The following is a 26,467-nucleotide window of genomic DNA, read 5'->3' as shown; positions in this document are numbered from 1 at the left end:
GAATTATTTCTCTCTTTTCCTTTCCTTCCCTCTTTGCTTTTATTCTATTTGACATTTACACGTGGTGTTTTTTTCTTTTTTTTTTTTGTGTTTATACTCACTGCCCCAATGCAAATGTTGAAAGCTCTGCTGTTTCGTGACCACTAAATACGGAGGATGCAGAAAGGTCAGGGAATGACCACCGCATATCCCCGGAGCAATATGGCCTTAGTTGCTAATGCTCCTAAAAACCAAATAATAACAACAACTCTGCTGTTTCTAGATTTTATTATTTTACTTTATTATATTTTTAACACTTTTAACTCAATATCTTTTAAACTTTTATGTTAATATTTTACTGTATGTTTAATCAAAGCTATTTATATTTTATTTGTATGATTTTAATAATAAATAAATATATTCTGAAACTTGGTCAGAGTAATCAAGAATTATTCATGAATCCAGTTCCAGAACTCAAAGTGTTTTCTTACTTCTTCGCTGTTTCTTTTAATGTAATTGAATAGATTCCATCAGCCACAGGATATTTACTTTTAGTTAAACAATTTCTCTTCCACTTTCTTCTTAATTATCATAAACCTTTTATGACAATTGAAATTTAGGTTATAAATTGGGTTCCAACTGTAACTTTGTATATTTCTAATATTCACATGTCAATGTGGATGCAGAACATTTATTCAGTATGTTAGCAGCCAGAACACAACAATCAAAGCTATAACACACATATCCAGTTGACAAATTGGTTCATTCCTTTCCTCTAGTGCTGCACATTTTCAGAAATGTTAAGTCCAAATTTTACGTATAACATTGGCATTACCATTTACACTTGGCTATCAAAAGCATTTCAAAGATTCATCATAGTGAGAATTTTTTTTTTATGTGCTTAAATATTCTCTGACTCATCATTCCTATGATGAATTATTAAAATACCAAGAATAACTTGGGATAATTTGTTATATTTCATGCTTCCTTGCACTTGTTAGTTCCTAAACCAGAACCAACTATACATAAATTTGTTCTTTCATATTAGCATCTGGTAGGTCTTCACACTGAAACTGATGCTGCAAAACTTCTAGTGCTTCATCCATTTCTTTTCTTTTAAAAACACTAAGTACTGGAAACTTATCAAAATTTCAGATTCGAAAATGGTGTACTGTGAATTGACAAAATTTGGCATTTATATGAAATCATTTTGTAGTGGGAATTTGCGTACCATATAGTCATGCATAGCACTAAAATACTTCCTCATCGAACAAAAGATTAACTTCCACTCTCGTTTTAAACACTCCATGACCTTGGCAGTAGAAATGCCAATCAGAATCATCCTTCTGGTTTAGTCTACTATGATAATCAACTTCTAAATGGAAGTGGAAAATTTAAAAACTATCATTTTAATATATTTGCACATAAAATTCTTGAACATATCTAGAGGTAATGATATCAGTATGTGATGTCAGGTACATCGGAATGAAGGGTTATTAAACAGTTGAAATTGCTGAAACAATTTCAGTTGAAACAATTGAAATAACGAACAGTTGAAATTGTTGATTTTCAAACATTGCATAACATTTAAAAGAAACAAGCAAATTGCTTTGCATGTTCAAACGTTATACCAACATTTTAAAATCTGAACATAGCTGATAATTCTAGGTGTGTTATCCTCACCTTGCTTGGACTGTTTAGGATTGCTTTCACAAGATATTTACAGTTTAGAAGTTTTTATCCTTGGGGAATTCATTAACTTGTCTTATTTCAAAATTTCTTTTGGATTATGAATATCATTTGGATTTTAGTCAATGGCACTCACTATTAATCACTTACTGTACTTTTCAGTTTAGTAACTGAAAAGTATTCATATGGTTTTTCTCACCAATCTAACCTCTACTTTAGAGTTATCAGAGGTTGCCACTGTTCTTCAAGTTTGGATACACATTTAACTGAAGACAGAAAATCTATATACACACATGCTTCAAAATCTTTTTTTACACATTCATCAGTTATTTTAGCACTTATTTTTAGATAGTAGTAAATGTCTACCAGCTGTTCATACACTTTCACAGGAAGGCATGCAGTTCCCTCTTCAGCACACAATAAGATGACAAGGACAGCCTATTAGCACTGTGTTCTCAAGCTCCTCTTTATTCCTGCTATTCTAATTTTTAGGCCTACCATAATGGGTGCATTATCAACACTATGTGCCAGAACAGTTTATTAAACGAATCCCACATGCTATATGGTTGTACCATGTAGAATCACCTTCCATTGCTAATACTGGATCAATCTGCTTTTGATTTGACGTTTTTTTTTTTCTCCTTCAATTATGGAAGGTTACCACAATGGGATATAGGACTGGAATCACTTTGATTACTGTCATCTGTAGCAATCAAAAATGGCCCATTTTTTAGGGTGATCACTACCCTATTCATTCAATTTCTTTAACAATGCTTGTTTCTGTTCTATCAGAACTTTTTTTTTTTTTTTTTTTTGCTATTTTGGTATTGGGAAACATGTTTCTGGAAAACACACTTGCATGATCACCACAACTCAGAAGAATATTTTGTTCTATCATAAAAGATGCAAATAAATCTTCAGCATATGACCTCATCACCATGAAATGCTATTTTTATTTTTGCATTTCTTTATGTGCACTGCATGCTGTCCTTATGCCTATTTGTTTGCAAATGTCCAATTACATCACGTTTACCACTGTTCGAAATTGAAAAGTCACATCTACATATGGCAAATTTTTCAGATTTTACAATACACAGAAAGTCTTGCATATATGTCTTCTGAAATTTCATGATATATTTCTTTGGCATATTACTGAAAACCCTGTTACTGAGCTTCACATAATTTAAGTACACTAAAATTACTGTGCATCACAGACAAGAAGGCTGTTATCCCACATTTATATCTTGAAATGTAGACTAGTACACCTAATTAGTTGATCTGTTAATGATAATAAGCAAAATTCAGAATATTTTTTAAAAATGTACAATTTTAAAGTAGTTTCACTATTTTTTGCAGAAAAGAAAAAGATGGGAAAAGCTGAGTTTTTGTGAAAGCTGGATCAATTCTTTGTCAACAACTATATTATGGTGGTGAGATGGCGAAGGGATCAAATTGAGTATAAAAAGTCGTAAATCCAGAGAGTTGGCACCTGTGCAATCCCCTAGCTCAGTGAATGCTCTGCAGACATGTCACATTTTCTTCTTGTGTGATTGAGACAAGTGCAGAACTATGAATATAGTCTAGTTTTAAATTTAAAAACACTTATAACAACATTTACAGCTAATAATTTTTTAAAACTTTCCAGTTTCAAAAAATCAAAATACAAGTTCCAACCACCATCCTTTTTATTCCATAAGTGGCTACTCTTTCCTTCTCTAGTTAGTAAATTGTTTCTAGAAATCATGATCAGACCTAATTGAAGGATGCCAGCAAATTAAAACCTTTTCAGATTTTAAGTTTATCAGAAAACACACATGCAAAAAGAATGTTTGAATTTATTTATTTTTTTTTTATTAATCAGTAATGGCAAAAATTCATATAATGAGAACTGCCGTTGTATACCTAATTTAAGCTAATAATACAGATAAAATAAACTTACATTATATTATATACATACCCCACAGATTTCATGACATGGAGGACACACTATGGTACCAATATGCAACCATCCGTAAAAATATAGCTGAATTTTCAGTTGCTGAGTTGTATGGAAGCACGTATATGTATGGTTGGCTACTTCAATATGAAGTCTCCCTCCAGCACAATGGTACTGAAAAATTTTAAGAAATTTAAATGTTTTTATGGAGAATTTACATTTTCAAAACCTACTTTTGGTGTTTTTGTTTTAAAAACAGCAAATATTTGTAATAAATATATCATAATTGTGCGATGGGTATTATAAAGTTTGTTGCCACTGTGTTTGAGTCCAGAAAACCCACAGTGGTGCCAAGATTTATTTCTAAAAAATTTTCTCCATTTTTTTGATTCATATAATACAGTGGAACTTGGTTATAACGAACATCAAGGGTTCGACAAAAGTTCCTCTTTATAACTATTACTATATCAGTGATGAGTTAAATCTACCTCCTATTTTTTTAAAATTCTCAATAACTTGATAAACCCCATGGGCTCACATCTGGTCATTATGGGCACACCCATGGTCCTAAGCTGGATCATCATTCTTCTCTTTCTTGGTGATTCCCCTCTCTCTCTCTCAGGGTAACTCAGAATTTTTTTTTTTGGCTGGTGCAGAAAAAGCCTCAGGTTTCCTTGCACCATATGGCTAATAATAATAATAAAAAAAAGATGGATTAAAAAACAAAAGAAATATTAGAGAGGAAAAAATATTAGTATATACCTACATATTATTTGTATTAATGTGCTTATACAGTATTTGGTTTTTAAATCGATCCAGCCAACCATGGTTACATGCAAAATCTTCGTGTCCAAGTTGTTTAGCGCTTGGGCCTTCAAGATCAGACTGTCTATTTAAAATCCAGCACTTCTTTGTGTAGTGAACCATTGAAGCAATGCTTCATCAATATTTGTAACCTTGCACTTTCTCAGCACTGATATGTAAACATGTTTATTCTTCCATTATGTCGATACTGTTGAAGAGGACAAAGAAAACTTTTTACATGCATCAACATTTTTTGCACCATGTTCTTACGAATAATTTAGACTTTTTCACAAATCAAGAGATACTTTCGTTTGTTAGTAGACATGTTTCCGAAGGAAGGGTTCATTTCTGACCGATTTTACTTTAAAATGACAGTAAAGTGATCTGCATACAAAGTTATTAGAAGTACCGAAATGCATACAAAGTTCTTAGAAGCCCTGTTTCCAAAATTCTTAGATGTCCCATTTCCAAAATGCTTGGAAATACCAAAATAAATTTATGGTTCAGTGAATACAAGACAATCTGTAAATAGGGTAATGCGACAAGTGTATAGCCCTGTCCTCGAAAAGACAAGGTCATAAACTGACCGCTAATTCGGGTGCAAGAATATTTTCTGATGATCTATTGAGGCAGTGTTAGGCAGGTCGGAAAACTGCTAGATTGGGGAATATTCACAGTAGCCGCAGGCAGAGGTGAAAACGATTCTTGCACTGCTCCTATTGTAATGAACAACAGCCTACAGAGCAAGTTGCTAGGAATTTCAAGGGCTGCTGGGAGTCATCATGGAACAAGTAAAAACATGGACTGTGTTAGGGTAACTAAGAGGTAAGAACAGGTGTATGTATACTTGCATGTACACCAATGCTAGGAGCATAGTAAATAAATTTGATGAATTTGAAGTGCCGATCAAGGCATCAAAGGCAAATTTTGGGATATCAAAGACATGATGTCACACAGATATAAGCAGTGCAGAATTGGGATTTGGGGAGTACAATGTGTACAGAAAGGATAGGGAAGGGAGGAGGGGTTATGCTATTAGTTAAGAAACACAAAATCTAAGGATGTACATCCAGTTGACATGGGTGACAGTACAATGTTGAATCAGTTTGGTGTGGGAAAGGGGAAATGAGAGTAGGAGTGTGTTACAAGCCGTTGTTACTGCACAATTGTTCGTCGTACTCTGATGAGTACGACGAACAATTGTGCAGAGAAATAGAGTGGGCCAGTAAATCAGAATGTCTTTGTAATGGGGGATTTTAACTTTCCAGATATTGACTGGAACTTGTAGGTTGGTCACTCGCATGCTAACAAGACTTTTGTGGATTTATTGGAGAATTGTTTCTACAGCAACATGTTCGAGGGGCAACCAGAGGGAGAAATACTCTTCATCTGATTATTAACAGTGATGATTCATGCATTAGGAATTTCAGATAAAGGAACCATTAGGTGTGTCAGTGATTGCAGTCTACTGATGTGATTTACTTAAAGATATGACTACCATCAAGGGTAAAGGTGGCTACATTGGGATCAACTGATGATGTTAAAAACAGTGAATTCTAAATGCAGTGCCTTCAATGAATTAATCTTGGAAGCTTTATGCTTTTCATACCAACTAACAAATAATGTTCAAGATTTAGACCTAAATGGATGTCACAAGAACTAATGAGGCTCGTGGTTGAGAAGAAAACTGCATGGGATGTATATAAATTATCGGGTAACACCGAAGCCTATGGCAGATATAAGCTAGTATGCAATCAAGTCACAAAGGAGGTTAGGCAAGCGAAGGCTGATTACGAGACATCCTTGGCAAAGGATGCAAAGAAAAACAAAGACTTCTTTACTTATGTAAACTTTAGAAGGAAGGGGATGAATCAGATTGGTCCACTTGATGTTGCTTGTTCAACTGTTGATGATCCTGCTCAGACAGCTGACAAACTGAATAAGTATTTTGTCTACATTCACACATGTGGTATTTTGTAAGGAAGGGGAGGACAGAAGTTTATTAAACTCTGACAGGGAGCTAAATGATTTTGTAATAACGAAGAGCAAAGTGGAGAAGAAATTGTTGAAGTTAAACATAAAAAAGGTGCCTGGGGCAGATTGAATCTATCTAGTTATATTGAATGAGGCATCAAGGGAAGTAAGCAAACCCTTAGCCATAATTAAGAGCATCCTTAGATTCAGGGGAGGTCCCCACAGACTGGAGATGTGCAAATGTATCCCCAATTCACAAAGGGGGTGGGGGCGCAAATAATTATAGACCTGTTAGTTTAACTTCTGTTGCAGGGAAAATAATGGAGTCGCTGGTTAAAAAGTGATGCAGGTATCACCTAGACAAGACTGCAGTAATAGTTCGGGCACAGCATGGGTTTGTTAAGGGGAAGTCTTGTCTGACCAATTTCATTGGATACTACAATGTGGTCACAAAGGAACTGGATGTAAAAAATAATTTTGTTATCTTATACTAGGATTTCAGGAAACTTTTGATACTGTTGCATGTGGAAGACTGCTCTACAAATTAGAGCAGTATGGCATTAAGAGCAAGCTGCTGTAATGGATAAAGGGATGGCTGAGTGGGAGATGGCAAAGAGTGGTAATAAATGGACACTGGTCTACATGGACTAATGTTATTAGTGAAGTCCCCCAGGGTTCGGTGCTGGGCCCATTGTTGTTTTGTGTATTTATTAATGATGTTGATGAAGATATATCAGGCTTAATGTCCAAATTTGCAGATTATACAAAGGTTGGCAGGGTTGTTAATGATAGTAAAGACATTAGGCTACTGCAACAGGATCTAGAAAAGTTAGGTAGATGTGCCGAGAAGTGACAACTGAAGTTTAATATTGACAAATGCAAAGTATTGCATATGGGTAGCAGTAACCCAGAAGAGACAGACCAACTGCGTGGTACTACACTCAGGGAGGCTGGAGAATGAAAAAGACCTGAGGGTAATTTTGCAGTCAGATATGAAGTTCTCTAGGCAGTGCAAACGGGCTGCCAGAGCAGCTCATGGAGTTTTGTCAATGATATACAGTAATACCCCAAAGTTACGTGATAGGTGGGTCCGACGAAAATTGCTTAAGTCGAATTCGCGTAAGTTGGGGTACAACTTTGCATATAAATACATATAAATTTTGTTTAATTGGGACCAAGGACTAACAAAAACACTAGTTTAGAAGAAAAATATTTAATAAAATTGCAGTTCTTTATACATATTAATACAAAATATGTATTAAAAAATAAATGAGTTACGTAAAAAAGTTATTTCGATGTCGATGGCTTCATAAAATCTAACAAATTCGTCTGACGACACAGCGCCTTCTTTTTTTCACGCAGAATTTCTTCGTAGCAAGCTAATAATTTTTTTATTCCTTGCTTTGTAGCTATAATGCGTTCTTCGTTGGAGTCTGTGTTCTAAAATTTTTAAGCCCTTTTCAATTGAGCTGAGACCTTCTGTCAAGCTTGCAATTGTCATGTGCTTTTCTGGGGAAATTGGGTCTGAAGTGTCGGATACTTCAGTGGCATTTTGCTCACGCATCTCTATGAGCTCATTCATTGTCAGCTCCTGACTATGTGAATCCAACAGCTCGTTGACATCATCACCACCATTGACTTCCAAATCTAATTGCCTAGCAAGATTAACAACTTCTTCTATCACATGAGTGACATGGTCAGTTTCTGGTGTTTTCCTCTCGTTTTTGAAAAAAAATGGACAAAGTTTCTTCCAGACACCATTCAATGTTTTTTTTTGTGAATTTCATCCCAAGATTCTTCAATGATTCTTACGGCATCTAAAATATTGAATTGTTTCCAAAAATCTTTAACAGATATCTCACTATTTTGTCTCATAGCTTCATTCAGACGTGCAAACGAATGCCTCGTGTAGTAAGCCTTGAATGTTTTGATGACTCCCTGGTCCATCGGTTGAAGCAGGCTGGTTGTGTTTGGAGGCAAAAACACAAATTTCACATGTGGGTCGAAATTAATTAGGGTGGCAGGAGGGTGACCGGGTGCATTGTCAATAAGAAGCATCACTTTAAATGGAATCTGTTTAGACTTGCAATAACGTTCGACTACGGGTATGAAGTGGTGACCAAACCAGTCCTCAAAAACGGAAGCTGTCACCCAAGCTTTATGATTTGACTTTCAAATCACTGGTAAGCTAATTTTAGATATACATCAAACGGAAAAATCAAGAACCGCGTAACTCCGAGTTCACGTAAGTCGGCGTATTACTGTATAGGACTTTTTCTAGAGGAGACAAGGAGGTGATTATACCTTTGTATAAGGCATTGTTTCCCAAACTGTGTTCCGCGAAAAATAATAAAATAAATCTTCTTCTTCTTCTTCTTTAATGCTGCCGAATGGCGTTTGCGACTTCGTTTTGATATTGTTCTCTGTCTAGCGCTGCGTGTAGAATTTGTGCTGTTGGCATGTGAAGCCAGGTGTTGATGTTATCTAGCCATGCCATTTTCGGTCTGCCTGGGCGTTTCTTGCCTTCGATCTTTCCCTCCAGGATGAGTGGTAGTAGGTGATATTTTTGTTGGTTCCTAGCGATGTGACCTAGGTATTTGCATTTCCTGCTGATGATGGTTTTGAGCAGGTCCCGTTCCGTGTGCATGTCCTGCAGGACCTGTGCGTTGGTTATCTTGGCTGTCCACGGAATTTTCAGCATTCTTCGGTAGAGCCACATTTCGAAGGCCTGGAGCTTTTTTGTAGTGGCTGATGTTAGAGTCCAGGTTTCTACACCGTAGAGCAGTATTGGCCAGATGTAGCATTTCAATGTGCGTAATTTGAGCACGATGTTCAAGCTTCTGTCGGTGAGGAGGGTTCTCCATTTGGTGAATGCCTGCCTGGCTTGTTCAATTCTGCTTTTGATTTCGGCGTCATGGTTCAGCTGGTCATCAATGAGTACCCCGAGATACTTGAAGCGGTGTATTTGCTCTAATTTTTCGTTGTTTAGTTTGATCGTGATTTTGCTTGCAGTCCTGCTGACCTTCATCACCTTTGTTTTCTTTTTGTTGATTCGTAGCCCCCATGCTTGGCTTTCTATGTCCACTTCGTTCAAGATGGTCTGTAAATCTTGTTCTGAATCCGCTATTAGTGCTGTGTCATCGGCATATCTTAAGTTATTGATGTAGTGTCCGTTAACTTTTATGCCGATGTTCTTGTCAGCCAGTGTTTGGTCGAAGATCATTTCCGAATAGATGTTAAAAAGAATGGGAGATAATGGACAGCCTTGCCGGACGCCTTTTTTTATTGGAATTGGGTCTGTCAGATCGTTGTCATAGCGAAGCCGGGCTGTTTGATTCCAGTAGAGAGTTGTAATAAAGTTGATATCATTGTTTTCAAGCCCAAGTTTTCTCAGTCGGTCAATTAGGCGGTCGTGGTCTACTGAATCGAAGGCTTTCTCGTAGTCAATAAAACATATATACACGTCTTTTTGATGTTCATAGCACCTTTGTAGCAATATTTGCAATAAAATAAATAAATTTTGCAAATTTTGTAGCATACACCACTTTTGTATCATTATAATCTTTAACATAATTTTTTTTTGGTTATTAATATACTGGCATAAACTAATAATCAAATAGACCCCAGAACACTTTATTTTGGCGGGCTTTTGCATAGAGAAGTATACATAGAGGTTGGTTGGTTGGTTGGTTATTAGAGGTTTAATGGTGCATCAGCATCTAAGGCTATCGTGCGCCATACGTAGAAGTAATGGCATCTACGAAAAAGTAGCACTGCAGTGATCTAATATGCCATTTGTATGCAATTTAGCCAGGAGTACATGGTTTGAAGGAGATTGGGAAGCGAACTGATATCATAACTAAACTCACTTCCTTGTATAATTTTTTTTTTTGATAATTATCAATATTTTGAAATGCTATTATTATAATAAATGACCATGGATTTGTGGTAAAAAAAAGGGAACCTTAAAACAAGAAGCAAGTAGTCCTGGTAGTGCAACTGTGGTTGATGAAAATGAACACAATTCAAAGTGAGGATGAATAAGAGCAGCCTTTTGTTCCGAAAAATCCGAAGTGAAAAAACAGTAACTAATTAATAAAAAACTAAAGCAAAAGTACTATGACAGTTATTTGCATTTTGGCTTTACATGTGTTGGAAATAAATGTGCTCCTGATGCACAGTATGTCATATGTAATAAAATATTATAAACAGTTCTTTGGATCCCGCTAAACTTGGATCCTGGATGGGGTTCAAGGGTGATGCAAATAATTGAGTCACTGGTGAAAGAAGTGATGCAGGATCACCTAGACAAGACTGCAGTAATAGTTCAGGTGCAGCATGGGTTTGTTAAGGGGAAGTCTTGTCTGACTAATTTGATTGGATACTATGATGTGATCACAAAGGAACTGGATGCAAAAAATTATTTTGATATCATATACTTGGATTTCAGGAAAGCTTTAATACTGTTGCACATGGAAGCAGGCAGAGAGTGGTAATAAATGGACACTGCTCTACATGGACTAATGTTATTAGTAGAGTCTCCCAGGGTTCAGTGCTGAGCCCATTGTTGTTGTTGTGTATTTATCAATGATATCGATGAAGGCATATCAGGTTTAATGTCCAATCTTGCAGTTGATACAAAGGTTGGCAGGGTTGTTAATGATAATAAAGACAGTATGCTACTGCAACAGGATCTAGAAAAGTTAGGCAGATGGGCTGAGAAGTGGCAACTGAAGTTTAACATTGATAAATGCAAAGTACTTCATATGGGTAGCAATAACCTAAGAGAAGTGGAAAGAGAAAAAGACCTGGGGATAATTGTGCAGTCAAATATGAAGTTCGCTGAGCAGTGCAGACGGGCTCACAGATTCAAATTGAGGAAAGGCAGTTGTAGAATAGATGTGTGAACATTTGTCTTTAGCCAGTGGGTAGTTGATTGCTGGAACAAACTTCCATCTGTTGTTGTGGAAGTTGATAGCTTAAATAAATTTAAGGCTGAACTAGACAAACATTTGGAGTGGCTGGATGGGTGAAATGGGAAGGATTTTTTTTTTTTTTTTTTTTGCTGATGCTCTATAAGCTTGCTTTCTTGCATCATATGCCTCAACTAATGCTAATTTGATGTGGGTGGTTATAAAAGCTAAACAGCCCTTTTCATTTTTGTCTATTCCAAGAACTGGGTTTTTTCGACTACCCAAGCAATTAAGAATGTTTGCATAGTTACCAAAATTTGTACAGTATATCCATGTAGTACGCTCATTTTAACAGTGAGCGATTGTATGGGAATATGTGTAAATTAAAATCATTAGCTTTTTGCTCATTACAGCTGTGATCTCATTATTTCCGTGCTCGTTATAACCAAGTTCAACAGTACTTCCTGGTGAAGGTTCCTGCTGTATATTTATTATAATGCCGTAAACAAGTGCCTTTGGATGATTAATGGGTAGGACTGGCAGTGATCATGCCAACCACAGAAATCAAACTTACCAGCCTACAGTTTCCCATTACCTCTTTGACTTTTCCTTATGGTCTGAGGAAAAGAGTGCTTCTCCAGCCCAAGGGTATCATCTCTAATAATGGTCGCAATACCATTATGCAGTTTGACCTACTAAAAAAAAAAAAAAAAAGTGACATGTGGATGTAACTGAACATACATCAACTACCTCTGGGGCCTTATCCTCCCTCAGCAACAGTAACTTTCCTGACAGACATCTCAAAAATAGTAATATCACTACAAGCTCATTCCTCTTCACTGAGGAATGATCTATATAATTGAAAGTGCACTTTCAATTGTATAGATCACTGCAGAGTATCCAGGGGTTTTTGTTTTACAAATATGCTTATAATTGTTATAAGAAGCAGTGTCCTGCTATAGTTGAACTATCACTATCACATGCTTTTTTCATTTACGTAATTAAGCCTTTCAGTTCTTTTGTTCATCCATTTTGGCATTTTTCTTTTGTGGCACTTCTCTATTGGAATGAACACATTAGTGGCTACAGGATTAATCTTTTAAGCACCTCCAAAAATGTGTTCATGCTTTGTTTATCTCTTCAATTAAGAGAACCAAAAATACTTCTAACTGTTATATCCCCCCCACAAAACCAAAGCCTTCACTCTTTTCTTTCACTAAAGATTCAGGCAGCATCAAAGATGTATACTGGGTCCTTCACTGTCACACCTCCTTGATATTGCCTAAACCCTCGATGACAACTAGGGCAAAGATATTTCAGTCCTTTGTTCCCTTTGATATACTGAAATAAACAACAATCATCCAGTTGGTTCAAAAATCTAACTCCACTTGGTGTCTTGCCAGTGTCATTTCCAGTCAACAGAAATCACATATGATAAGGCAATCATATTTAGTAGTCTATTCAAGTTGCCTAAACAGATTTTTATCATACTCCTTGGAGCCATTTGGCTTGTAACACTGGCGCCTCCATAGCCAGGTGGGCAGAAGCAACAGTGCGTCGCACACACACTTCTTGATTAGACCAGGGTTCAAGCCCGTGACCACCAAATATGGAGGATGCGGAAAGGTCAGGGAATGACCACTGCATATCCCCGGAGCAATATGTCCTTAGTTGCTAACGCTCCTAAAAACCAAATAACAACAACAGCTTGTAACACACTCCCATTATCATCATCTTTCTTTACCACTGATCATTACCATTCTGAAAAAGATCTGGTCACTTTCAGACAGTTCTTGATAAGAAGCTTAGTTCCCTGGCCCTTTCCAATCTGTCCACATGGTATTCACTGTATGTTGCAATATGTTATGCTCTTGCTGTATCATACATTGGTTTCATAAGATCACCTGTGGGCTATGGTTCAACCTTAGGCTCTGAAAGACTTTCATTTAAACCCATGAGGAGAGTACAGGTGTATGACTTTTGCCCACACCATTAATGAATTACATGTCTGTTTTCCCAATTTGAGGAAACAGATCAGATTCAAGCAGTTTTTCAGAAAAAGGTGTTGTTGTTGTTATTTGGTTTTTAGGGGCATTAGCAACCAAGGCCATATTGCTCCAGGAATATGCGGTGGTCATTCCCTGACCTTTCCACATCCTCCGTATTTGGTGGTGACGGGCTCAAACCCCGGTCTAATCAAGAAGTGTGTGCTATGCACTGCTGCTCCTTCCCACCTGGCTACGGAGGTGCCTTCAGAAAAAGGGGAAGAACAGCCAAAGAAAGCTCAATATCGGGATCCTTGGTTTTCTGAGGCCAAGTGAAGCATGCTGCCAGAGTTATAGTTTGCAGTCTGCATAAACATTCAGAGACAATTTTTGGAGTAATTATTTTTGTGGTGTAAGTAATGCCTTACTGAGCACTATAAGGTTTAAACAGTGGTGGAGACAAATTAAGCTGAATCCTCATTGTGAGAAATCCACAGCCCAAACGTGGACAGGACAAGTTGAGACGATACCATAAAATCAAGAATGTCACATTAGGAGTCACCAGGTCCTGATTAGAATTAGCCATCATAATGTGTTGGTGGAAGCACTCAGTATGGAGAGACATGGGGTCTGCAAAGTAGAAAATTAGTTGAGGTCATCATAAATTTTGTACTTCTTTAAGTACCTGATGAGGGATAAAGCAACCCGAAAGATGCTGGTGGGACTGGACAAAGCATATTGCAGGGATTGCTCTAAGTGGAGGATGCAGAACCCTAGAGCTACAGAGATCCCAGAATGAGGGAGATGTGATGAGTACAGTGAACAACTTTACTATAATAAGGAATCTCCTTTCTCCATAAGTGAGAGGAGCCTAGGAATAACTAGGGCCTGGGATACTGCTATAGTATGGAGCTGGGGTGAGATCCTATGTTCATAGATTGCTCACTTGAGAAGCCAGAATTTTTCTGCAAAAATCTGTTTGATCACACTGGTCAACACGTAAAATGTTATGAAAATACTCAATCTTGACTAATTTTATGCTACTGAACACAAAAATCACATTAAAATTTGTCAATCGGCTCTTGTTTTCGAATTACAGTTGGGGTCTCATATTAGCGACTTACTCTACATTATCAACTACAGTTCTAGGCAAAATCCATAGCAATCATCGCCTCAAATGCATCTTCAACTCTGTTGCAATAATCCTTGAATATGACTAAGTACTGGGTGATTTGTTCTCAGTTTACAGTTGTTCTCTGTGAGATTCCTACTATTTGTGTTGTGTAAGATTAATATGCCTCGTAATTGTGTGAATAGTTCAGATGACCTCCGTTACATATGTGGAGAAGTCACATTAGCTTCAAGAAAGTGTCCCTTAACTTGAGCCATAAAAAAGGCTTACTTCTTGTACTTTGGGTGTAAAGTAGGCGACCAAGACCTGGTTTCCTGGGATCCACACATATGCTACACTACGTGGGTGAATCGAAAGTTTTATGCCTTTTGCAGTGCTCATGATATGGAGGAAGCAAACAAATCACACCACACACTGTTACTTCTGTATGGTGCCTCTTATTAGGAAAGGGATGACAATGAAGAAAAAGTGGACAGTGACCTACCAAATATAATTTGGTAGGTCACTGTCCTACTACCAAATTTAATTTGTCCCGTGTCTCACGGTAAGGTACTACCTATTCCTGAACCATTTGGCTGTTTTTCTGTGCACTCTGACGAAGACACCGATCAACTTGATATACATGAAGAAGTACAGCAGCCATCTAAGTCAAGGGATTCACCATTTTTTCCAAACTTTTATCCTTCTGAACCACGTAAGATCACAGAAAGTGAATTTAATGACCTCATCAGGGATCTCGAACTGCCGAAGAATAAGGCAGCTTTTGGCCTCAAAGCTACAACAGTAGAATCTTCTAGATCATTCTGTGAAAGTTAAATAATTTGTTTCCTAAAATAATTGTGGTTATAACACTTTATTTTCATAAATTCCAAACAGCTTCAACTTCTCAAATATCCACTACAAATTCCTTAAATGCTTATCTCCAGGTAATTGTCCAGTGGGACAAAGATAACTTAGTTGATTTCACTCCTTCTAAAACTCAGTATTGTCTTACATCTCGCAAAATGGATTCTTCTGCACCATGTTGATTTCTAGGCAAGATGATAGATCTTTATTGTGGATTACCCAGACTTCTAATCTTTCTCTTGGTATAAACACATTACAAATATTGCTTCCTCTTGTATCTAAAAAACTGAGTTTGCTCTTTCGTTACTTTCCTTTCCAAACAGATGTTCACTCTGTACAAATCACAAATCTGCGCAACCATGAAATATTGTTTCCAGATCTGGGGTGGTGCCCACATAACCTCTCTCAGGCTTGTACAGTCCATTCAAAACAGTTTACGGAAAAGTGGCCCCCACATTTCGCCTCGCACATTTTGCCCCCAGTAGATAATGAGTAGGCTACAGAAATGTAAATACTGTACAGTCAACTCTCGATAATTCGAATTTTTATTGAAGTCCCAGCCCCTTTAGTGGAGATTCCATGTTAAACTCTCTCAATTACTCGAACTGAACTTCCGATAACTCTTAACTTTTTCCGAACAAATTTTCAAAATGACATTCGTGTACAAATTGTCATGTAGCTTTTAAACTAATTTCTCCCCTTTTGTATGTCTTCAGGGTTCTCTTTTCATTGTGAAAGGATTAACTGGAACTGTTAATCCTTTCACATGGAAAGAATACATACTCGACCACCGAGGGTGATAGTCACGTGGTTAGTGACGGACACGGGGGAAAGAACAGTGACTAATCTTATAGGAGTCTTTTCAGTAACAAGTGAATCTTGTTCTGATTTGTCTAAATTCAAACAATAAAAGTTCCTGCATCTGGCTCTCCTCACATTTCATGGCGCAGTTGACAGCGCGCCATTTGCTGTTTTCGCCGCCATCCACAGAGAAGTAAGATACAGAGTGGACTCTTGCTCAATTCAAAAACGTTCCACCTGCAAAGGGCGTGTTTGGACAGAGGGTTTGGAAGGCCCAGTTGTGAAAGTCGTAACTAAACATAACCATGCAGCTCAAGCTGTAAGTTCGGAAGCACTGCAATTGATTGGTCAAATACGGCAACATGCAACAACCACAGCAAATTGTTGCATCAGTTATTTGCAGAGGCTCATACCAATGTCACAGCATTACTTCCTAAAAAGGATTCACTTAAACAAACCATTCGTCATGTTCGATGCAACAATGGTACTCCTGCTGCTTTACCGAGCAATCTCCAGGACCTAGTAATTTCACAAAATTATCAAGAAATTATTATCGATGGCAATGTACAACAGTTTTTAATTATATTATAAATCAACAGGGATTACCTTTATTTTAGATATAGGAAGCTTCTTTTCCAACTCTCCTAGTCCAACTCGCTAATAATTCTTGAGGATGGCAATATCAATGATTAATTGTGAATTGCTCTATTCCTGTGAACACAACGCCCGAAAAGTTCTAGTCCGACTTAAGGAATGTAGAGAATAATCCCCCCCCATATCCAATTTTATTAGACTCCTAAATTTAACTTTCCAGCTATAGGACCGAAAGAAATAATCGGTCCATATTTATTAAACAGTTTAGACCTCAAAAATCTAATTTTATGCCAATCCAAGTAATAGTTTCCATGCTGCCAGAAGTATGGTGTTTGTAGACAGCAGTCATGAGCGCTCATTGTTGAGACCGCACGGTCTGAACACTACGGTTCTGACAGTGGGGAAGATGTCCCACCTGTTTTGCAAAATTGATATCACCATCCTCAAGAATTATTAGCGAGTTGGACTAAGAGAGTTGGAAAAGAAACTTCCTATATCTAAAATAAAGGTAATCCCTGTTGATTTATAATATAATAGAATATAGGAATTATCGAGCACTTAATAGCTCTCAATTATCAAATCTATTAAACAGTTTTTAATATATGATTCTCAGGACGAACTGCTTCCGGATCGCACACTTATTTTTTCCACTAGTAACAATCTTCAGTTATTGGCGCGTAGCCAGGAGTGGTTTTCTAATGGAACAAGAAGTATGCTGCAATTTCTGCTAGAATCAAAAGAATAGTCCAAGATTTTCAAAATCGTAATGTGATTGATTACCTTAGAGGCATTGCATACAACTTCGAGTTTTAAACAATAATAATGTGCATTTATTCTATGATTGATTACCTTTGATTGATTAATTCTATTAAAACAAAATAAATTAGAATTAATAAAAAATTAGGTGTATTATTTACATTTCTATAGACTATTCATTATCTACTGGGGGCGAAATGTGGGGGGGGCGAAATGCGGGGGGGGGGGGCAACTTTTCCGGATCCCATTCAAAACAGGGCAGTTAGGTTAATTAATGACCTATCTCTTACAAAGTTTCTCCCCTCTCTGTCTCATAGATGTTTTGTTTCTGCTGCATGCCTTTCCTATAGATACTTCCATGGGCACTGTTCTTCTGGATTGGTATTTGTAATTCCACTATTCTTTTTCAGACCAGTCCGAACACATGCCGCAAGTAGTCAGCATCAAAGTCCAAACTCACAGGACCAATTTTTCTTCTTCGTTTATCCTTATCGTATTTCCTGTAAAATGCAATCTACCGAATTTAATTGTAATGTGAACAAGTATCATTTGCCTTTGCAGCCTTCTACCCATGCACAATATTGTGAGTTCTTCTCATGTAATACTTTTTATGTTGGGATTTTCATTTTTTTTTTTTTTTTTTGATTTGGTAGTTGTTGGAGCATCGGCTTCTGTGGCCATATTGCACCTCCCAAGGTTTTTTTTGCAGTACTTTGATCCAAGCCCGAGGCGAGAATCGAACCCGCGACCTTTGGGTTGCCCGGCAGGTACTTTACCCACTCGGCTAGCCCGGTCGGCGATTTTCATAAAAAAAAAAAAAAAAAAAATACATATATAATATATATATATATATATATATATATACACACATACATATTAAATGTAACCTCTTAAAGGAAATGTTTAAAAAGTTACACATATGAAGAGGAATTCTGTTAAAAAAGGTTAATAAATCAGGTATGACAGATGCATCTAAAAGTGCAAAGCAGCATTAAAGAATGCAAGAGTATATATAAGTTTGTATTAATATATTTAATAAAGTATGCATAAGTGGATGTGAAAGTTACACAAAGTGCCAGTAACTAGAAGGGTGTAGAAAGTAGAAAAATAAGTGTAGTAGATTTGTGAAAGGTGAAAGAATGTTAATATCCTAAAGGTTAAGATGAATTAATAGAATTATGGGCTGAATTACCAAGCCAATAGAAAGTGGGAGAACTGTAAAGTAAAATTAGTACATCAAAATACAAAATAAAAATAAAAAATGAAAATAAAATGATAGTGTTTATACCTGTCATCAGATATGGGGGGGGAAACATTTAAAAAATGATTGAATATAGTTAAGGCGAATATGCTTGATCTGATGTCAGCTGAAATAAATAAATATTGATATATGATCAGGTATTTCATCAGGGGACTACACCTGACCATGTATCAGGAACTGCGTTTCTATACTTGTCTATTAATAGAAGAAAAGTGATAGGCCAAAAAAGCAATGAAAATGAAATTAGCACATTCTAATACAGTATGGACAAGGTAGTCCCAACACAGTGTAATTTATTTAGGTAAAAATAAGGATCAAGTTAGAATAAATATGGTTAATATAAATATGTAGAATTTAGTGTAGGATTTAATTATGTATAGATAGGATTTAAATGATTTAATTAAATTTGAAACAAGCACATGGCATGGGGTGAGGTATTAAATTGAGGATGGGGAAGGGAAAAGGAAGTATTTTAAATAAATAAAGATGAAAAATAGCAATAGAATTAGGATAGTAGGAATGTTTGTATTACCCTCGTGTACACTAATAGTTTTATGAACGGGAAGTGCAGTAGAAAAAAGACAGCAGAAAAATAAAAAACAAAGAAAAAGTTATTAAATAACACTAAGATTGCTGGGGTTGTGAAGCCAACCTTATAGTACGGACTCTCAATTTGTTAGTGTTAATATAAAAGGGAGCTAATACCAAATGCTTGTATTAAAATGAAAAAATATGTGTTGAAACATGCCTGGAAATTTCAAGAAAAGCACAGTGGAAACAAGCTAGCAGGAAAAGATATATACATAGCAGACTGAAAAATGGGGGGGGGGGTGATGCACACATATTCAGTAGAGTAGATGAATGCACGTAAACTTCAACCACATTAGCAATATAACTACACGAAAAATCAATTTACCGTAGTGGACTTAATAGTAAGCTGTGAAGAAATGCAAAACAGTGGGAAAACAGTGACCTCTAGTTGTATGGAGAGAACAAGTGAATGGAGGTAACTTAAAATTAGTGTTGAAATTAGCATTAGAAGAAGAAATGTGGTTGGAATAGTATGACTTTATCACAATAAAGTCATACAAAATTAAACACATTACTGTTAATAGATAAATTGTGTTGTACAATACGTTAGAAAAAATAAAATAAAATAACATACACGTTAGACCAAATGATGAGGCTACGTCATATTAAGCTGAATAGTCTCATATAAGGGATGGGATGGGATACACTTAAATAGAAAGGGTGCAAGAATGTTTGCTGATGCTATCGAGGCAATGTTAGGTGGGTCGGAAAACTGCTAAATTGGGGGGATACAGGGACTAATAGATTAACAGTAGCCACTGGCAGAGGTGAAAGTGATTCTTGCACTGCTTCTATTGGAATGAGCCGCAGCCTGGAAAATAAGATGCAGGATATTTCAGAGACTGCTAGGAATCATTGGGGTACAAGTAAACACATGGGTTGTGTTAGGGTAGCTAAGAAAAAGAACAGGTGCATGTATACTTGTGTGTACACCAATGCTAGGAGTTTAGTAAATAAATTTGATGAATTTGAGGTATTGCTCAAAACATCAAAGGCAGATATTGTGGGGATTTCAGAGACGTGGTGTCACACAGATATAAGAAAGAATTTGGGGAGTACAATGTCTACAGAAAGGATAGACAGGATAGGAAGGGAGGAGGGGTTATGCTATTAGTTAAAAAACACATAAAATCCAAGGAAGTGAAGCCAGTCGACATCGCTGGACAGTGCAGTGTCGAGTCAGTTTGGTGTGACATAAGCATTGGGAGATCAAAATTGAGAGTAGGAGTGTGCTATAGGCCTAATGACTCTGATGAGTATAATAAGAAACTGTTCGGAGAAATAGAGTGGGCCAGTAAATCAGAGAGTCTTATAATGGGGGATTTTAATTTCCCAGATATTGACTGGAATTTGGGGGCTGGTCACTCACACAGTAGCAAGGCTTTTGTGGATTTATTGGATGATTGTTTTCTACATCAGCATATTCGGGAGGCAACTAGAGGGAGTAATACTCTTGATTTGATTATCAGTAGTGATTCTTCATGCATTAAGAATCTGCAGATAAATGAACCACTTGGTGGCAGTGATCACAGTGTGCTGAAGTGGGAGTTACTCAAAGAGGTAACTACCATTAGGGGTAAAGGGAAGGGGTATTGCTTTCGTAAAGGCGACTACAATGGACTGAGACAGTATTTAAATTCTATACAGTGGGATCAACTGATGATATTGCCAACAGCAAATTCAAAATGGGAAGCATTCAAAGAACTTATCGTGGAAGCTACTAGGCTTTACATACCAACTAAGAAATATTGTTCAAGGTTTAGGCCTAAATGGTTGTCAGATGAACTAATGAGGCATATGGCAGAGAAGAAAAATGCATGGGATACATACAAATTAACACGTGACACGGACGCTTATGATAGATACAAGTTGATCTGTAACCAAGTTACAAAGGAGGTTAGGCAGGCGAAGGCAGATTACGAGAGATCCTTGGCAAGGGAAGCGAAGAAAAACAGCAAAGAGTTCTTTACTTATGTAAACTCTAGAAGGAAGGGGATGAATCAGATTGGTCCACTTGAGATCGATGGGTCAACTGTTGATGACCCTGCTCGGGTAGCTAACAAACTAAATGAATATTTTGCATCGACATTCACACATGAGGAGTTATTCAGCGAGGGGAATGCCAGAGGTGTATTCAACTCTAGCAGTAAGCTAGAGAATCTTGTAATAACTGAGAGCAAAGTGGAGGAGAAATTGTTGAAGATAAACACAAGAAAGGCACCTGGGGTGGATGGGATCTATCCAGTTATATTAAAGGAGGCAGCAAAGGAGGTAAGCAAACCCTTAGCCATAATTATGAGAGCTTCCTTGGACTCAGGGGAGGTACCCATTGACTGGAGATGTGCAAATGTGACCCCAATTCACAAAGGGGGATCAAAGGCTGACACAAGTAATTATAGACCTGTGAGTTTAACTTCTGTTCCCGGAAAATTAATGGAGGCACTGGTGAAAGAAGCACTGCAGGATCATCTAGACAAGACTTCAGTTATAGCTAGGACACAGCATGGTTTTGTTAAGGGGAAGTCTTGCCTGACCAATTTGATTGGATACTATGATGCAGTCACAAAAGAACTGGATGCAGGGAATAACTTTGATATTATATACTTGGATCTTAGAAAGGCTTTTGATACTGTTGCACATGGAAGACTGCTGCACAAATTGGAGCAGTGTGGCATTGGAGGCAAGTTGCTGCTATGGATAAAGGGGTGGTTGAGGGGGAGAAGACAGAGAGTGGTAATCAATGGACACTGCTCATCGTGGACTAATGTTATTAGTGGAGTCCCTCAGGGTTCAGTATTGGGGCCTTTATTGTTTTCTGTATTTATAAATGATATTGATGATGGTATATCAGGCTTAATGTCCAAGTTTGCAGACGATACGAAGGTTGGCAGGGTTGTCAAGGACACTACTGACACTATGCTGCTGCAACAGGATTTGGAAAGGTTGAGCAGATGGGCTTCGAGGTGGCAAATGAAGTTTAACATTGACAAATGTAAAGTACTACATATGGGAAACAGCAACCCCAGAGCAACGTATCAACTCTGTGGTACTACACTGACAGTGGTAGAGAATGAAAGGGACCTGGGGGTGGTGGTGCAGGCAGATATGAAGTTCTCTGAGCAGTGCAGACGAGCTGCAAGAGTAGCTCATGGTGTATTGTCAATGATATATAGGAATTTTTCTAGCAGGGATAAGGAGGTGATTATTCCCTTGTATAAGGCAATGGTCAGGCCACACCTAGAGTACTGTATACAGGCCTGGAGGCCTCATTTCAGGAAGGATGTAGAGCTGCTGGAACGAGTACAGAGAAGGGCAACTAGATTGGTGAATGGGACAAAGGGGTTCTCTTACGAAGAAAGGCTTAAGTTTTGCAAATTACAGTGTCTGGAAACTAGGCACCAGCGGGGTGATCTGATAGAGGTGTACAAAGCCTTGAATGGGTTGAGCATGCTCAATGCTGATGGGATTCTTCCTCTAGCTCAGAAAAATCACCTGAGAGGGCATAAATTCAAATTGAGGAAAGACAGATGTAGGATAGATGTGCGGAAATTTGCCTTTAGCCAGCGGGTGGTTGGTGGGTGGAACAGACTTCCATCCCTTGTCGTGGAAGTTGATAGCCTAAATAAGTTTAAGGCTCAGCTGGACAGGTATTTCGAACGAACAGAGGGGTGAAGTGGAAGTGGTTATTTTTATTTATTTATGTTACTTTTTTTTTTTTTTTTTTTTGGCTGATGCTGCATAAGCTTGCTTTCTTGCATCAAATGCCTCTACTAATGCTAATGCTAATGCTAATAAGGGAATGATTGTAAATGTATCAGAGTATAGAAAACATGAATCATCAAATGTTTTGAGATATAAATAGATTAATAATTATATTCTATATTCTACTTTATAAAGAATCCAATTTGGCAAGAAAATACATCAAAGGAAAAATAACTAATTCAAATCTCTATAAATAATTAACATGGTGACTGAAGATCCATAGGTGGTGTAGTTAGGATCTAATTATAAAAGAATAGGAAATAAGTCCATGTATATGAAACAATTCTAAGGAAACAACTGGAATTAATTCCATGTGTATAAATCTAGATGAAACCGCAGGTAGTATCAGGTGTGAATTCACTGTGGAAAGAATAGTAAATGAATCCAAGGAAAAAGAATCAGTTGATATTATATCCAAAGGTAGAGTAGTTAATAATCCAATTATAAAGTGATATAATTCGAGGGATATAAGTAACATTGTGACTTAAGATCCATATGTGGTGTAGTTGGGGATTAAAAAAAAAAAAAAAGTTGGGATCCAATTATAAAAGACAAGGTGTGAATTCACTGTGGAAAGAATAGTTAATGAATCAAAGGATAAAGTACCAGTTGACATATCCCTTGGTAGTGTAGTTAAGAAGCTAATTATGAAAGAACAGGAAACAAGTCATTAAGAAGGAAGAACAAGAAGTAATTCGAAGGAATCAATAATCTGGATGTCTCTATACCTATACCTAATAGTGATGTAGTTAAGAGATTGTATAAAGTGATATATACAAAGTTTAGTGGTAAAGACCAAAGTTACTAAAATCTGAAGGCTACTATATAATTTTAGTAGAAAAAATAGAGATTGATTTTCAAAGGTGTAGTATGTTAACACATTTGAAAAATCCAAGACTCAAAAATGCCAATTCTACATATAATATAAACCATACCCTGGAACAAATTAATAGAAGTTAGTAAAGACTCAACATCGGTAGTAATTATAAGTAATTTCATGAATGGTTATTAAAACAAATCCAATGGATACATGAGAAAAGTGAAAACATAACAGTAGAAACTTAGTGCGTAAAGAGACAGGGAAATCAATCCGAAGGAAATAGTTGCATCGGAAATCATGTATAGCTATTACTTACAAAGCAGAATTCCACCAGATAATTTTACAACTATACAGATACATTTAGAACTGACCAGTACATAGTAAATTATAAATGAATTTATTTCTGATCAAATGGGAAACTATATTGAAACAGTACTTTAAAAGTAGACAGGGATATTATTGTTGAGAAGCTTATTATAAAGGAGTCGTAGAGCTTTGATGAACAGTAGTTGGTTACTACATATGTAAGCTAATCTGATGGTTTGGGTACATATTATATTTTTATGTATTTTGTTGGAAATATTGGAATGCCACTTGGTAAGGTAAAAAAAAAAAAAAAAAAAAAGTAAAGTGCAGCCATTATCAACCCACTGCAGGATGGAAGCCTCCTCAACAATTCATGCTGAGGGAAAATGGACCATAATCTGCCACGCTGGTCCAGTGCGGGTTGGCAGATCGACCGTATTCAGCAGTCAGGGGCCTGAACCCCGGTCTACTCAAAGAGCGTGTGCTACTGCACTCCCGCTCCTAAATTCAACTTTGATGTCATCTACCTTACCAAGGTAGATGACATCAAAGTTGAATTTATTTCTTTTATCAAATATGTTAATATTATATGGAGGTGAAGTAGTTCTAATATTGAGGTCAAGGAAGTTGGCTGTGTAATTAGTGGCATTTTCTTTATTTATTTTAAATTCATTAGGGTAAATAGCTTTGCTATAGGTTCAAAGTTAGTATTTAAGACTAGGATATCATCTACATATCTGAAAGCTAACAGGTTATAATTAGGATTATTTATGATGTATAGTTCTTCATAATAATGCAAGAATAGGTTGGATACTAAGCTGGAAAGTTGGGAACCCATAGGAACACCAATAGTTTGTTTATAGGTAAGTTTGCCATCGAAGATATAGTTATTGAGTAAACAGAGGTTTACATAGTTGTTTCAAGTATTTTCATTTATGTTTAATTTATCATTGTATCTGTGATAAAGTTGTTTTATCACAAATATCATTAAATTATGTGGTATGGAGGTAAAAAGGTTGGTGAAATCAACTGTTTCTATGTTTGTTATGGTACTATTATATTTGAAGGTACTGAGGACAGCTAGGTTATTATTTATTATCCAAGTAGATGTAAGATTATTAAAAATAGTTTTTAGTAGTTTGAAAAAAATGTTTGGCTGGAAGGTAGCAACCACTGCTTTTGGAGCTGGTAATGAATCTGAAACCTACAGGTTGTTTATGGAATTTTGCAATCATATAGAGGGTTGAGTTCTGTAATTTAGTATGTAGCCTTTTATATAAAGCAATTAGCTTTTTAACTGTGGCAGAAGGATTAAGATGGCAGGGAGTGAAAGCGGAACTACTTTCTATTTCATTTTTAAGTTGATTACAGTAAAATTGTTTACAAAATATGGCAAAGTTGTTCGAAGCATTATCTACCGGAGTGCTGATAAAATTGTCTTGTAATTCTGTTATGTTTTTTAAGGTTGCAGTAGTAGCAGTAGTGGTATGTGATGCAAGAAAGCAAATGTATGAGCTTATGCAGCATTAGCCAAAAAAAAAAATTCACACAACCATTCCCTCTAAATGTTTGTCCAGTTCCTCCTTAAATTTATTTAACCTATCAACTTCCACAGCGACAGATGGAAGTTTGTTCCAGCAATTAACCACCCGCTGACTAAAGGCAAATTTCTGCACATCTATTCTATATCTGTCTTTCCTTAATTTGAATTTATGCCCCCTTAGATTTGTAATCTGAACAAATGGAAGAATCCTTTCAGAATTCAGCGTGCTCAACCCATTCAAGGACTTATACACCTCAATCAGATCACCGTGCAGGTGCCTAGTCTCCAGCCGCTGCAATTTGCAGAACTTAAGCCTCTCTTGGTAAGAGGATCCCTTTATTCCCCTCACCTATCTTGTTGCCCTTCTCTGTACATGCACAAGCAAATCTACATCCTTCCTAAAATGAGGCCTCCAGACCTGTATGCAGTACTCAAGGTGTGGCCTGACCATTGCCTTATACAGAGGGACAACACCTTTTCCCTGCTAGCAAAATTCCTATACAGCAGGCCCCTGTTATAGCGCAGTTCGCTTTACACTGATTCGCTATAACGCTGTTCTTATATTATAACCCGTATAACGCTGTTCTTATATTATAACCCGTATAACGCTGTCTCAGGTCACTATAAAGCTCTTTTACAGATTGAATTTTTGGCATATTTAACGAAATCGTTTCATTTGTTGGAGTCAATAGCTTGAAAATGAATACCAAAACAGCATTAAAACGTTTCCCACGCTCAGTGAAATTTTCTTGCACACTAATTTAATTGCAGTACA

At 36.9% G+C, this 26,467-nt stretch overlaps 1 protein-coding gene across 1 annotated transcript in view; it reads right to left on the bottom strand.

Moving 5' to 3' along the window:
* Positions 1 to 26,467, bottom strand: part of LOC150075134 (leishmanolysin-like peptidase) — an 807,866-nt gene that overhangs the window by 26,185 nt on the left and 755,214 nt on the right. The window contains 1 exon segment of the mRNA XM_090388304.1: positions 3,626 to 3,778. Within this exon segment, the coding sequence (XP_090244430.1) occupies positions 3,626 to 3,778 (153 nt within the window).

Source organism: Mastigoproctus giganteus, chromosome 14, assembly GCF_048544385.1.
Source record: "Mastigoproctus giganteus isolate SK-2022 chromosome 14, ASM4854438v1, whole genome shotgun sequence".
Lineage (NCBI taxonomy): Eukaryota > Metazoa > Arthropoda > Arachnida > Uropygi > Thelyphonidae > Mastigoproctus > Mastigoproctus giganteus.
This window is presented reverse-complemented; position numbering and strand designations above follow the sequence as displayed.